At 33.9% G+C, this 14,361-nt stretch overlaps 3 protein-coding genes across 3 annotated transcripts; all 3 read right to left on the bottom strand.

Moving 5' to 3' along the window:
- Positions 1-4,831: 4,831 nt before the first annotated feature.
- Positions 4,832-6,132, bottom strand: LOC108211710 (glucan endo-1,3-beta-glucosidase, acidic). Its single transcript, XM_017383382.2, has 2 exons — positions 5,983-6,132; positions 4,832-5,892 (listed from the first exon to the last, which is right to left on the bottom strand). Exons 1-2 carry the CDS (start codon positions 6,059-6,061, stop codon positions 4,886-4,888), a joined length of 1,086 nt encoding a protein of 361 aa, XP_017238871.1. The 5' UTR covers positions 6,062-6,132; the 3' UTR covers positions 4,832-4,885.
- Positions 6,133-7,073: 941 nt separating this feature from the next.
- LOC108211445 (glucan endo-1,3-beta-glucosidase-like) lies at positions 7,074-8,768 on the bottom strand. The gene is made up of 2 exons (XM_017383050.2): positions 8,620-8,768; positions 7,074-8,254 (listed from the first exon to the last, which is right to left on the bottom strand). Exons 1-2 carry the CDS (start codon positions 8,705-8,707, stop codon positions 7,299-7,301), a joined length of 1,044 nt encoding a protein of 347 aa, XP_017238539.1. The 5' UTR covers positions 8,708-8,768; the 3' UTR covers positions 7,074-7,298.
- Positions 8,769-12,021: 3,253 nt separating this feature from the next.
- Positions 12,022-13,751, bottom strand: LOC108211578 (glucan endo-1,3-beta-glucosidase-like). The gene is made up of 2 exons (XM_017383217.2): positions 13,622-13,751; positions 12,022-13,172 (listed from the first exon to the last, which is right to left on the bottom strand). The coding sequence occupies exons 1-2, from the start codon at positions 13,740-13,742 to the stop codon at positions 12,208-12,210; spliced, it is 1,086 nt and encodes a 361-aa protein (XP_017238706.2). The 5' UTR covers positions 13,743-13,751; the 3' UTR covers positions 12,022-12,207.
- Between the last annotated feature and the right edge of the window lie 610 nt (positions 13,752-14,361).

Raw genomic sequence — 14,361 nt, 5'->3', positions numbered from 1 at the left:
ATTAAATTCTAAAGATGATACAATAGTGTTTCTTATAGAATTCTAACGATGATACAATTCTTTTCTTATTTAGTAATTCTAAAAGAAATAGGATTATATTTATTCAAACTAATAATAATAGATAAAATACAATTTATATTTAAGTTATGTAAAGTAATATATACAATTCTTATTTTCGATAATATATAATATATTGAAGATATGTTTAACGGGAACACGACTGAAAATAATTTTTATGGAATTATAATAATATTTCGTATCAAAATTTATAAAAAAAGATTATTTATTAGTATTGTGTTTAAGGGGAGGACGGCCCAAATTAATTTTTACCTAAATAATAATATTTTTTTATTAGTATTATGTTTGACGGGAAAGTAGCTAAAACAATATTTTGTCTAAATTTATAAAAAATTCATAACGCCGCCGCGAAGCGCGGCTTTTTCACTAGTTTTTGTATATACAGGAGGTCCACCATTATTAATAAGTAGGAAGTAATCAAAATAAGTTAAATACATGAAATTTGGTGCTTAACATGTGCCTATGGGCACACCATAGAAAAACCGAATTATGAATTACTCCCTCTGTTTTAAAATATAAGTCGTTTGACTTTTTGATACACACTTTTAAGTCTTTGACCACATATTTAAAATTATTATTTTTAAAATTATTATTTTTTGAATACAAAAATATCATTAATATTATAATTCAGAATTTTTTTAAAAAAATAATAATTTTAACTATGCGGTCAAAAGAATTATAAATGTGTACCAAAAAATCAAATCAATATACTTATATAAAGGAGAAGCGAGGGGCTTGTAGGTGGCGCCTCTCACATCGCTCCGTTCTATTTTTCTAATTTTCTGGAATTTTCGAATGAAAAATATTATAAATTAGAACTACCTTTTTTAGTTTCGGATATATTAGAAACAAGTTTCGGAATCTGATTTTGTTTTAGATTATTTATGGAATTATTTTAGATTATTTATGGAATATAACAGCTTGAAAGTTTTAATCTGATTTTGTTTCAGATTATTTAATTATGGGAAAGAGTAGCACACAAGTCTCTTTGCACCTATAAATACCCCTATCTAAACACAACCTTCCCTCTCAATACCACAACCCTATCTCTCTCTCTGGTGATAGTTCTCTTCCTCGATTTCTAACTCGGTGGTGCCGTTCTTCTGCTCCAATGATAAGTGAAGCTGTTTATACGATATTAAAAAAAATAAAAGTTGTTGCAAGCAAAGGTAGACCGCTCTCGGTTCTATTTTTCTAATTTTCTGAAATTTTGGGATGAAAAATATCAAAAATTAGAACTACCTTTTTTAGTTTCGGATATATTAGAAGCAAATTTCAGAATCTGATTTTGTTTCAGATTATTTATGGAATATAATAGCTTGAAAGTTTTAATCTGATTTTGTTTCTATATAAAGGAGAAGCAAGGGGCGTGTAGGTGGCGCCTCTCACATCGCTCCGTTCTATTTTTCTAATTCTTGAAAGTTATAATCTGATTTTGTTTCTATATAAAGGAGAAGCGAGGGGCGTGTAGGTGGCGCCTCTCACATCGCTCCGTTCTATTTTTCTAATTTTCTAATTTTTTGAAATTTTCGGATGTAAAATATCAAAAATTAGAACTACCTTTTTTAGTTTCGGATATATTATAAGCAAGTTTCAGAATCTGATTTTGTTTTAGATTATTTATGGAATATAGCAGCTTGAAAGTTTTAATCTGATTTTGTTTCAGATTATTTAATTATGGGAAGAGTAGCACACAAGTCTCTCTGCACCTATAAATACCCCTATAGGTTCTAGGGTTTCAGATCATCTAAACACAACCTACTCTCTCTCAATACCACAACCCTACCTCAGACAGGTAGGTGATAGTTCTCTAGCTCGATTTCTTTTCTAACTCGGTGGTGCCATTCTTCCACAACGATAAGTGAAGGTTGTTTATACGGTATTAAAAAAATAAAGGTTGTTGCAAGCAAAGGTAGTTAAAGACCGCTATGTGGGAGTCGACAAATTAGTGATGTTATTGTTAATTTTTATATGATTTTACTTTGTACACAGGAAAATATTATTCATGCATTATCTGTTTGCTCCGTTCAAGCAACTTTTAAGTGAAAATTGTTCATACAATATTAAAAAATAAAAAGTAGTTATAGACCGATATCTCACGGATTTAAGTTAGATGTTTTTGTGCACAATCAATCCAAAAACTTTAGAGAAATGTGACGATGTAACAACATGATTACTTTTTAAAAAAACACAAATAAAATTATGATTCGTCGTACTTTAAATTGTTAATAACATGTAGAAATTTATATTCATTTTTTCACCATGAATTATAGTCCAATTTTGCAATTTTATATATTAGTATTGGTATTACATCAAAAATTTTATAATATTAAGATTTTTAATATATTTTTTATAGACAGCCACAAAATTATTGCATTCTACAAATATTAATATTGAATCATTAATATAATTTTTATAGGTCACCGCAACGCGCGGCTTCTCAACTAGTATATTTCAAAACGAGGGACGGAGCAGAATACTTCTTTCGTTTGGACATACCAAAGTACAAGAAAAAGCGGAAGAGATGATGAATAACCCATTCTTCTTAACTCCTCGATCTAGGGGTGAGCAAAAAAAACCGGAAAACCGAAACCGAGCCGAAAAACCGAAAAATCAAACCGAAAAAAACCGTAACCGACAAAAACCGAAAAAAACCGTAACCGAACCGAACCGATATAACGGTTTGGTAACGGTTACGGTTTTACCCCTAAAACCGAACCGAAAAACCGAACCATTTATATAATATATAATAAAAATATAACATTTATTATTATATATAACATATTAAATATATATGTGCTACAATATATTAATTATATATTTTAGTAAGAGAAATTGATATAATAAGTATATAAATATTTTTCTAAAATTAATAAAGTATTAAATTTGTATAGTAGTTTGAACCAAAAAACCAAACCGTTTATATAATATATAATAAAAATACAACATTTATTATATATTATTATATATAACATATTATATATATATATGTGCAACAATATATTAATTATATATTTTAGTAAGAGAAATTGATATAATAAGTATATAAATATTTTTCAAAAATTAATAAAAGTATTAAATTTGTATAGTAGTTTTTAATCATATAAAAACCGGAAAAAATCGAAACCGACCAACGGTTAACCGAACCGAAAAAAACCGTTTGAAACGGTTCGGTTACGGTTTCTACCTAAAAACCGAACCGAACCGAAATACACGGTTCGGTAACGGTTTTAGGTAGAAACCGAGCCGAACCGACCCGTGCACACCCCTACCTCGATCAACAATTAGGACTGAATACTCGTCGTAATTTATGTCCTCGACAAAGGACATACTACGCAAATATAAAATTGCGTAATTATTTGGCAAGAAAGCTCGTGGCCAAAGCAATTCTGGTCATCCCGTGGAAGGTAAAACAGGCGCCTAATATCATGTAGATTTCCGCAAGATGAAAGATCAGAGCCTGCAACTTTGCAGTAGCTCATAGATAAGATTAGTATCCGTAGCACGGTGATTAGTACTGCAGAAGTAGTCATGCTTCTTCAGAAAATGACATGAGCAGATAATGAATTAAAAATATGTGGCTGAAATGGAATTGTAAAACAAAAGAAATAAATCTTCCACATACTTCATTGCTATCATTTAAATTTTTAATTTCTTTTTTGTGGATTTTAGTATGGAGCATCACCCCGACAAAAAAAAAGGATGGAGCATCACATAATATGTCCGAATCATGACAGGATTGAAGAATCTTACAGCTTCTTATGGAATTAAGTCTCATGTCAAGGGAGTTAAGTGACTGCTTATATTCATGATATCTCTTATCTCTTCGATGTGGTACTTGGTTTGATACCACTCAATAGTCGGATGGAAGAACCTAAAGTGTTTCTCAGTCCTTTTCCGTTCTTGATATTATTCGTCATTGGAACAAGTAAGTTTCTATAGGTTTCCTGGGCTCTTTGGTATCTCAGGATATCTAAGGCTGCGGCCTGCGTGACATTTATACTCCTATAGAAGGAGCTGAATTTCACAAATGCAATTAGTCGATAACATCATTAGATTAGTACTATCATTTATACGTGCTAGAACATACATATTTAGAGGCCGTTTGGATTAAGGTTGAGAATGAGAATCGGGAATGAGAATGGAGGGTATGAGAATGGGGGTTAACAGGAATGGGAATGATATGGAGACCCTAAGGGGTGGGAAGGGTATGATTTAACAACCTAAGAGGATTGAGGTTCCCATTCCATATCACCAAATAACTAATCCAAACACCCATGCATGAGATTGAGGTTCTGATTCCCGTTAACCGGACTCATTAATCATGAACCAAACACCCTCTTAGACTTCTTTTATCATACAACATTTATAATAAGAAAGCCGAGTTGATAATTCAGACAAGTAAGTTTCCAAAGGTAATTATTTGCTAGCAATACTATTTCCCATAAAATTTATGCATCCGATGACCCTTTTTTTTTCAAAGGCGTCCCATAAGTGTTGTCGACCAGTCGTCATATATCCATCAGAGTCATCGACGTCGTTTTCTTGAAATGGCATGCTTACTTTCCATGGTCTGGGAGCCAGAGTTGGCTATCTAAATTCATGGCCCGTAGAGACTATCATTTCTGTATCCGTGTTCCGAATGAATCACATATTGAACGTTTGAATATTCACTTGATTATAGTTTCATACAGTTTCTTACTGGACTGATTAACAGAGTGTCATGACAGACTCTTTCTCACGGAAACTCAGAGTTTATTTTTGGTTCTAAACCTTCGTATTTAGCCTTGTTTTTATTATACAACATTTATAATAAGAAAAATGAGTTGAAAATTGGGTTCTTGATTGGGGTTTTAATGCCCAATTTCCTTTCTTTCTCTTTTTTTGCTAAATATAGGTCAAGATGTCTCTCAGTCTCTGATCCTCCATGAAGGTTTTCGCGAAGCATTGCAAACAAGTAAGTTTCTACAGGTTTCCCCGGTCTCTTTGGTGTCCCCTTTGTTCGATCTTGTTTCATCAAATTCCTCAAATGAGTTTCTGCATTTTGCGGACTTGCATCTAAATCACCCGAAGAAGGCCATCCACTCTCTGACACCACAATCTCGATGTTACGACCTCCTGACCTCTCAACAGCCGAATACAAAGTATCCAACAATGCTTCGAATAGGTTCTTGTATAGACGATCATCAACCGGATCTTTTAGAACCACATCGCGTTCTGTCAACTGAGAATACCGAGGATCACCCTGAGGAGTTCCTAGGTGCCTAAGATACGGATAAATATTTGCCAGCAACGGCAGATTGTTTTGGGCTAAAAACCGAATAATTGGCTCCATGAACTCTTTCGCGTTCTCTTTAAACGAACCCTGTGACGGAGGAGAACCACTGGTGACAGCCAAGTATGTCGCGGTGGAAACCTTAATTTGATTTTGCAGCCCTGCTGCCACAATTGCATCATGCACATTTTTCATCGCGGGAAGGACAAGACCAACATATTCGGAAGTATCAGGATTGTTAGGATCAACTTCATTTCCGACAGCAATATAACGAAACCTAACTCCTGGCATGTAATTCTGAATATTATCTCGAACCCAGGTTCTTGCTCCAGCAGCAGTCTGAAGAGATTGCAGCTGCAGATTCGGTACTCCAACAATAATCTCTATATTTGATCCGCTAAGTGCTTCAAGTGCTGGCGGAACCGGATCATAAACTGTCATTCTTCGAATACCTTTGGCCTTAAACACATATACTGTCCGCTCTTCAATCGGCAAATTATTTCCATCTCTGTCATACCAAACACGCAAAGATAGCGGTCCTGCACAATATGTACCTAGCGTTAGTATTTTACAAAAAAATCATTCAAAATATCGCAATATAATCGACGTCGAAAGATAGAGAACTATACCTGTGTTCTTAAAAACAATCCCTATAATCAGAAACAACAGCTGCAATAAAGTGAGTTTAGATATCAAAAAATTGAACATTATGAAAGTTTTTAAGAATGCTTGGTGTATTATTTCATACAATGTTATTACAATTATATAGCAGCAAGTCTTGTGGAGAGTTGAAAGACTTGCAACATGAAGTCAACTCAAAATGCAAATAAGTCCAGTACTTGGTTAAAGCCCCGGAGACCAAGACATAAGAGTGGTGCATACGTCCAATGAGCAAAGACCAGTTCTTTCCTAAGAGTTGTCGACATGAATGAGTCACTGTCGTTGTTTGCTTATTTTCCATGGTCTAATCGAACTAGATTCATGGACCAGAGACCATAGTGTCATTCATACTAGTACAAACTATCATTTCTGTGTCTGAATGAGTCCCTTTTTTTTTTTTGATAAATCGATCAAAAATTCCATTATAAAAGAGGAAATTACAATACCAAGCGATAGAAAACCAGACTATCGAACAAGACTTCCACCTGGAACCTGATATGTAATTTTAGATGCTTCGATCATATAATAAAAATTACAATTTTTATAATTTTTTTGAATAAAAATGTAATATAAATATTTTTATTGAGAATTTTTTTTTTGTATAAAATTCAAATTTCAGATATGTGATCAAACCTAATAAATATGTGCGTAAAAAGTCAAATAACTTGTATACATCTTCTGTTTTCAAATACTTGACTTTTGTAAACATATTTTTAAATGCATTGACTGCATAATTAGAGTAAAATTTTTAATTTTTTTTTGTGAATTAAAGTATAAATTTGACTCTTTTATCCAAAAAACGAAAATTTTAAAAATAATAATTTTAGATATGCAGTCAAAACTCTTAAAATTATGTGCCAAAAAATCAAGCGTCAAGTATTTGAAAACAGAGCGAGCGAGTACCGAACATGGAGAAATTTGCCCAGAAAGTTGAAATTTCCGTAGAATCTATAACCACAGGTTATCGGAAAGTCCAGATTAGTTTGGAGTCCTTGAAACAGATTCACTTGTTCAGTCATATTCACTTGTATTCAGTCCATGTCATTAACCATGCTTTCGATAAAATAAAACTGAAACGAAGTTTATCATTACATGTTGTCAAATGCAAACTAAGTTAATAACATCGTAACATTTAATTATTCGTGTATATGACGTTTCACTACAAACAAGTGATCCAAACAAAAAACTCCATCCTGAACACCTTACATGATACCTTATTTATCTTATCCAGACTGCCAAATACAGCATTGTCTTTTATTATACGACACTTATTAAAATTGATAGCTCAAAAACTGAGTTGGTATTTGGGCTGCTGATTTTCGGGGTTGAAAAGGCCAAAAAATTTCTCAGTCGCGTCTCCTCCCTTGAGGTTTTCATCGTACATTGCAAACAGATAAGTTTCAATAGCTTTCCCCTGTCTCTTTGGCGTCCCGTTTCCTTTAACGTGCTCAATCAAATTTTTATAGTACGTTTCTGCATTTTGCGGAGTTGCATCTGCACCATCTGACGAAGGCCAGCCACTCTCTGACACGACAATCTCGATGTTCTGACCTCCCGAACTCTCAACAGCCGAATACATTGTATCCAACAATGCATCAAAAAGGTTCCTGTATTCGCGATTCTCAACCGGATCTGTCACAACCACATTCGGTGCTGTAAAGAGAGCGTATGGAAGATCTTTTTTAGAATTATATAGGTTGCTAAAATAAGGGTAAATATTTGCTAGCAACGGCAGATTATTTTGTGCTAAAAACTGAATGATCGGCTCCATGAAGTCTTTATTCTTGAATGAGCCCTGTGAAGGAGGAAATCCTTGGACGACAGCTGAGTATGTCGCGGTGGAAACCTTGATTTGATCCTGCAGCCCCGCGTCTACAATTGCTTGATGCACATTTTTTATAGCGGGAAGGAGAAGACCAACAAACGGGGCATTACCACTATTAGGATCAACTTCGTTTCCGACAGCAATGTAACGAAATTTAACTCCTGGCATGTAATTTTGAACATTGTCTCGAACCCAGGCACTTGCTCCTTCAGCAGTTTGAAGGGATTGAAGCTGCGGGTTTTGTACGCCAAGAATGACTTCTATGTTTGATCCTCTGAGAGCTTGAAGTGCTGCAGGAACTGGTTCGTAAAGTCTCATTCTTCCGATACCATTGTCCCTGAACAAATCAATTGTTCGCTGTTCATTCGGTAAATTATCTCCATCTCTCCCATAGCAAACACCTACAGATTGCGCTCCTGGATATCAAAATACAGCAAGTGTTAGCATTTCACAATAGCAAAAATAAAAAAAAGAGTGCGGGCCTGTTGACTAGGCATTATACGTTCATAATAATTGAATATAACCGATCACTATAGCCAGATGTCGTATAAAGAGTACAACTTGACGTGTTCGAGCAGTGGCGGATCTGACTATAAAATTAAGGGGGTCAACTTTTTTTGTAAAAAAAATTAAAAGGGGTCACAAAAAAATTAAGAGGGTCAAATTCAATTTTACAACCTAAAAATATGAATAATATTAAAAAAAATTTAAGGGGGTCAGTTGCCCCATCTTGCCCCTTCTAAGATCCGCCTATGTGTTCGAGAAACGGAGAGAACTAGACCTGGTGTCTGAAAGGCAAGCATGAAGATCCCTATAACCAGACATACAGATTGCGAAAACCTTGGCTTCGACATCGAAAAGTTGTACATTATAAAAGTTTATAGAAAGGTACGTAGAGCTTGAAATGCTTGGTGTACTAATTCATGCAATGTTAGTACACTTATATAGTCGCAAGTCCAAAAGACTTGCAAATGAAGTCAAGTAAAAGAGCACATAATTCCCTGAGGAGCATGCAATTTCCAATAATCCGTTAAAATCCTAGAGACCAATACATAAAAGTAATGTATACGTTCGGTGACCAGTTCTTTCCGAACGCGTTCCATAAGTGTTGTCGTAATATATGGGAGTCGGTCATTTTACGTGGTCGTTTTCTTTGAAAAGTAGTATGTCTGATTTGCTTATTTTCCATGGTCGAGACTAGCTATACATATTCCATAGGGTGTTGCCTCATTAGATCTCAAATATAATTTCTTGAAAATATGATCTTAAATATTATATTATTTAATAATTTTAATTTTTTTGAAGAACACATAAATGCTATATTTGTCGTGTTTATACCTTTTTCTACTGAAATGAAGAGGTAGAAAAAACAATTAGAAACCCCTAGAATAATAACGCTAGATTATATAATATTAAATAACGTTAGTTTGACCATCTTTTTGAAAACCCAAATAAAATACACTCATATAAAAATATACGCTAAAAATTTACATCATGGAGCATTCCAATTGAAGAACCCTAACATCACATACATTTTATTGTGATATTTGGGATCATCTTTTGAAGATGTGATATTTAGATCATCAATTTTACAAATTATGATACGGAATCTTTTTCCTATTCATTAAGAGCGGAACCAAGAAAGAAACTTATTATTAATAGTATTTATTATTTTTAGAAATAGTTTGTTCATGAAACCTAATATGGGGAGTGCGTGTACTCAGAATAATCTAATGTATAACTGTGACTAACAAACAGGATTGTCTATATTTATTGAAAGTACTATGAATTTTACATATTTTCAAATAATGACACGTAAATGTCGTTATTTTAGTCTCCAATGGTGTTCCTAAATCATTTCTTCAATAATAATATAAAATGTAATTTCTAGTAAATTAATACATTGGAAAATGTAAAAACTCAAATACTACTCAATATTCCCGTTTTATATTTATTTTATATAAATGACAGATGAAAAATTGGAGGGAGATTAATATTATATTATAAATAAAAAATTAAGAGCTTCCAAAAGCTCATTGGAGCACTAATTCTTGATTTGCTCTTTAAATTTAGAATTAAGAATTTGTTTAAAATGCCCATCAGAGATGCTCAAAGAGTTTTGTACTCTTCTAATGTTCTTATTCAGCTTATATTAGGGAGACTAAGAAGCGGCAACCAAGTAATAAACTGATCAGGCCAGTTCCTGCTACGAGGTATTGACAAAAAGGTTGGTACTGCGAAGGACCGGAACTTGTGCGTGTCCAATGGGAGGGATGCATGCAAGTGGAAGGTTTAAACTCAAAGAAGTTGAATGTTTTGTGGAGAACTACTAACCACGAGTTTCCTTGGTCATGTAGTAGGGTATAGCTAATATTATATATCCTGAATTTGTGCTATAATCTAAACTACACAATAAAACAGGGACGAAACCAGCAAACATCTATAAGGGGGGCCAAAAAATTTCTATAAATACAAAAATACTAGTACAACTTTGCGTTCTTATAAATCAAGATATCAAATATATAATTGTGTCAACTGAAATATTTAACTATTTATCTTTAAATATATAAATAAGTATAAAATTATCGGGAAACTCATCATAATAACTCTAACTTATACAGTAATTTTTAATTAGCAATTAATACACATTAAATGAAATTATATTATGAATAGAAGCAAGTAAAATTTTAACAATACCTCAAAAACTACATATTATGCCTATTAACCTTACAAAAACAACATTATGCTTATTTAGAAGATGACAAGTTACAGTTTAAACAAGTAAAAATGTTACTTGATGATGAAATTTGAATTGACGACGAGTAAAATCAATATTAATATTAATATTAATATTAATTAAAAAAACTGATAATACACCAGGACTTACTCTATATTACGATAATGAGAAGTGGGGTATAAGTTTCTCAGACCTTCACCAAAGATTCTTATTTTTTTAAAAGAACCATATTGACATTTAACTTTATCACATATTACATTCTACATTTTTTAAAAAAATAGTATAATTGTATGTATATTCATATTTTTGTTTATTTTTATTTTTAAATTTGGTCTAATACATGAATTAGAGAATTAAAACTTTATTTTATAATATTAAATATTTTTTTGGAGCGAACAAATATTTTTTTAGGGGGGCCAAATTTTTATATTTATATAAATATGTAGATAAAATATAATTTTTTCAAAATTATTTTACACAAATTATAACATTATGGGAACTTTAGGGGGGGCATGGGCATGGCCCGTTGTGGCCCCTATGTAGCTTCGCCCCCGGCTGAAAAACTGGAGTTGGAGCGAGACAATAGAACGAACCAGCGATAGGCCTTCTCGAACAGGGTTTTAGATCAGGGAAGATAGCCTTTGTTATTGGAAGTATTGGTAACCTGAATGAATAAAGTAAAATTTCTCGGGTTTTAGGATTCAGGTTTTACTTATCTTGAATGCAATTATGCAAGTGAGCAGATGTTCTTGCATGTTTTTCATGCATGTTTTGCATGTATTCTTATCACATTACCTGGTCCATATCCTTCATAATGGGCCTTATTCCTTTATTATACAAGATAAAGTATCCCAGACATATTCTTAGCACTGATATTAACATGACTGTATTGGTTACCTAGTCCATATCCTTGATAATGGGCCTTATTCCTTTATTACAAGACAGATACTTGGATCGCCTGGTCTCTTTGGTGTCCCATTTCTTTTGACGTACTGATTGATCAAATTCCGAGTATAAGTTCCTGCATTTTCTGCACTTGCATATACATCACCTGAAGAAGGCCATCCACTCTCCGACACAATAATCTCGACATTCGGACATCCTGATCTCTCAACAGCCGAATAGATAGTATCTAACAATGCATCAAAAAGGTTCCAGTATGGACGATTACCAAACGGATCTGTTACAAGCACATTTGGTGATGTAAACAGTGCATATTGAAGATTTTTCTGAGGAGCTCCTAAGTGGCTAAAATATGGATAAATATTTGCTAGCAACTAACTTTTCAGATATATGGGTAAATAATTTTTGAAACAAATTTAAAAAATATAATTAACATATTTCTGATCATGTATCAAGTGTAAAAGGTGAATAAATATATAAAAAAACAAGTGTCTTCACATCCGTAATCAATACAAATTTCATAACTAAAACAATTGAATAACATTATAGGAAATTCTTTTCTCATATATGATGATAAAAACATACATATATCATTGTTGAAGATGCTCTTATGGAGCAGCTTGCAAACAAACTGATCCCAAACATGATACATTTCTTGTTTTTTTATTTTCTCCATAATGGCCATTTGGGCCTTATTGTTTAGTACATAAAAAATTTTAAAATTATAGCTCAGAACCTAAGTTGGTATTTTGGCTGCTGATTTGTGGGGTTGAAAAGGCCAAAATGTTTCTCAGTCTCTGCTCCTCCCTTGAGGTTTTCATCATACATAGCAAACAAGTAAGTTTCTATAGGTCTCCCCTGTCTCTTTGGCGTCCCATTTTGTCTAACGTGATTGATCAAATTCCTGTAATAAGTTCCTGCATTTTGTGCACTTGCCTCAGTACCACCTGAAGAAGGCCATCCACTCTCCGAAACGACGATCTCGATGTTCGGACCTCCTGATCTCTCAACAGCCGAATACAAAGTATCCAACAAGGCATCAAATAGGTTCCTGTACTGACGATTACCAACCGAATCTGTCACGACCACATTTGGTGCTGTAAAAAGAGCATACTGAAGATCACCCTGTGGAGTCCCTAGGTAGCTGAAATAAGGGTATATGTTTGCTAGCAGTGGCAAATTGTTTTGGGCTAAAAACCGAATGATCGGCTCAATGAACCCTTTTACATTATCCCGAAAAGCACCTTGTGACGGAGGAAATCCACTGGTGAGACCTGAATATGTCGCGGTGGAAACCTTAATTTGATTCTGCAGTCCTGCTGCCACGATTGCATCATGTATATTTCTCATCGCGGGAAGGACAAGATTAACATACTGCGAAGTACCACCATTGTTAGGATCAACTTCGTTTCCAACAGCAATGTAACGAAATCTAACTCCTGGAATGTAATTTTGAACATTATCTCGAACCCAAGTTCTTGCTGCAGCAGGATTTTGAAGGGATCGAAGCTGCGTGTTTGGTACGTCAAGAATGAGCTCTATATTCGATCCTCTGAGAGCTTGAAGTACTGGCTGAACTGGATCGTAAAGCCTCATTCTTCCGATACCATTGGCCCTGAACAAATTTATTGTCGCTTGTGCATTCGGTAAATTATTTCCGTTTCTCCCATAACACACACCTATAGACTGTGCTCCTGTAAATTAAAATGCATCAATCGATAAGTATAGGAACACTCTTCTTACTAATTAACCAATATCCGTATTATTCAAAATATATATGCAACACTTTACTCGCTAAAAAATAAACTAATAGAAAAGAAATCATAACGATCAGAATATAAACGACCACCATAACTGATTGAAATATAACACAAGTTGGTCGGAAAGACGGATAAATATCTTGGGTGCAACAATACTGGGGGCTTTTGAATGGTAGATGAGAATGGGAATCGAGAATGGGATCGAGAGGTATTAAGTGGAAATGGAGTTCACATTCCATTCCACAAAATGGCTAATCCAAACACTAACATATGGGTTTGAGGTTTTGATTCCTATTAACGAGGCTCATTAATCATGAACCAAATGTCCATGTTGATGTACTCTAACAGGTGACGGATCATGTTGGAGAAAGAGAGAACTAAACCTGGTGTCTTGAAGGCAAGCACGAAGATCCCAATAAACAGAAATACAAACTGCATAAAACTTAGCTTAGACATCTTGTACATTACGGTAGTATAATTCAAAAGCTGTGTGTAATAATTCATACAATCTTACCACACTTATATAGTCGAAGTTCTGCTCGATATTGGAAGACCTGCAACACGCAAGTCAACTAAAAAATGCAAATAATTCCATATAATCCCTTATTAATGCATCCGATGACCATTTTTTCCAAACCGAGTGCCATGACCATAATCGTCACACGCGCGCACCCACACACACATCACAGTCGTCGTGGTCGTTTTCTTGAAAATTGTTTGCTTATTTTTCATGGTTCCAACTCCATTCAGATTCAGAGTCTGATTCATATTAGTACAGACTATCATTTCTGTACCCGAAAGAGTCAATCCTTCTGGTAATTTGAACTTGAAGTTTCGAACGGCAAGACGGCTAACAAAAATTTGTTCGAAAAGGTCCATGTCAGTTGAGAAATATCGTGAAAATAAAGACTTCTGTACTTTTGATCGATCAAAACATGCAGGTATTGGGCAAATGATGAGGACCAAGTCGGTTCAACTCGAATGATGTCAATATTAACGATTCGTTTCATACGTATAATAAATGAAAAATTCAATTTCGTTAGAAAAAAATTGATTTGAGATGGGTATATATAAAATGATTTGAGGTTAATAGCGAAAGGGTGTCATAATGAAAAGAAAAATC

This window comes from Daucus carota, chromosome 3 (assembly GCF_001625215.2).
Source record: "Daucus carota subsp. sativus chromosome 3, DH1 v3.0, whole genome shotgun sequence".
NCBI lineage: Eukaryota > Viridiplantae > Streptophyta > Magnoliopsida > Apiales > Apiaceae > Daucus > Daucus carota.
The sequence above is the reverse complement of the archived record's forward strand: the minus strand, read 5'-3'. Positions and strand labels throughout refer to the sequence as shown.